General features: G+C 52.3%; 1 protein-coding gene across 1 annotated transcript in view; it reads left to right on the top strand.

Moving 5' to 3' along the window:
• LOC103395440 (short transient receptor potential channel 2-like) overlaps nucleotides 1-1225 on the top strand; it is a 10266-nt gene that overhangs the window by 2832 nt on the left and 6209 nt on the right. The window contains exon 2 of the mRNA XM_025065610.1: nucleotides 428-1120. Coding sequence (XP_024921378.1) covers nucleotides 428-1120 — 693 coding nt within the window. The remainder of the gene's footprint in view (nucleotides 1-427; nucleotides 1121-1225) is intronic.

Raw genomic sequence — 1225 nt, 5'->3', positions numbered from 1 at the left:
TCACTTGGCAGCATGTTTTAGGACCTAATCTTGCATTTTAGTGCATTTCGGGGACTTTTTATTTTTATGGATTTTTTCACGATGGTAAGGCTGGTTTGACCCCTGGTGGAGAAATACTAAGGAATTCAGCAGAGGTCAAAGGTGAAAAACTGACCCTAAAAATGAAAGAATCTTCGTCAGATTTATTTATATTTTTTTATATTATTTAGGTCTTGTATATATTTAGTGTTGCCGGGTAGAATTCCTCAAACAGTTTACTGTACAGGGCACATGTATCTGTTTAGTTGTTGATCGAGTTCTGTCTCACGTTGATGATGAAGTGATTTGAAGTTTTTATCACAGTTTTTAAAGGTCTGTTTTCTCCACTGACCGACCCTGACCCTGACCCTGACCCTGACCCTGACCCTGACCCTGTTCTGTCCCACAGCCGGAACAATGGCGGGAGATCATGAACAAGAAGATGCAGTTCCCTCCCCAGCTCATCAGCGCCATCCAGGAGGGGAAGGTGGAACTTGTGTGTGGCCTCTTGAAGACCGGCGACGGCATCATCCGACAGCTGGATGAGTCGGAGGACCGTCAGTGGAGGGAGGCCCTCAACCTGTCCATACGCCTGGGCATCGAGGACACCATGGACGCCCTCCTGCAGGGGGTGAAGTTTGATTTCCGTCAGATCCACGAGGCCCTGCTGGTGGCGGTAGACACCAACCAGCCCAGAGTGGTGAAGCGTCTCCTAGACCGACTGGACCAGGAGAAAGGCAACAAGATGGACGTGCGCTCCTTCTCTCAAGCCATCTTCGACCGCTCCATCGACGACTCCCAGTTCGCCCCCGGCGTGACCCCTCTGACCTTGGCTTGTCAGAAGGACCTGTACGACATTGTGACCATGTTGACCCAGAAAGGTCACGGCATCCCGTGGCCCCACAAGATCTCCTGCGCCTGCCTGGAGTGTCGTAACGGCCGTCAGTACGACCTGCTGAAGTTCTCTCTGTCTCGCATCAACACCTACCGCGGCATCGCCAGCAGGGCCTACCTGTCCATCACCTCCGACGACGCCATGCTCAGCGCCTTCGGTCTCAGCAGGGAGCTGCGAAAACTGTCGCAGAAAGAACCAGAGTTCAAGGTCTGGAGAACCTCCTCCTCTTGTCTCCTCCTCTTGTCTCGTCCTCTTGTCTCCTCCTCCTGTCTCCTCCTCTTGTCTCCTCCTCTTGTCTCCTCCTCTTGTCTC

The sequence above is a fragment of the Cynoglossus semilaevis genome, chromosome 19 (genome assembly GCF_000523025.1).
Source record: "Cynoglossus semilaevis isolate Cse_v1.0 chromosome 19, Cse_v1.0, whole genome shotgun sequence".
NCBI classification, from domain to species: Eukaryota; Metazoa; Chordata; class Actinopteri; order Pleuronectiformes; family Cynoglossidae; genus Cynoglossus; species Cynoglossus semilaevis.
Note: the sequence above shows the minus strand (reverse complement) of the source record. Positions and strands in the feature narration are given on the sequence as shown.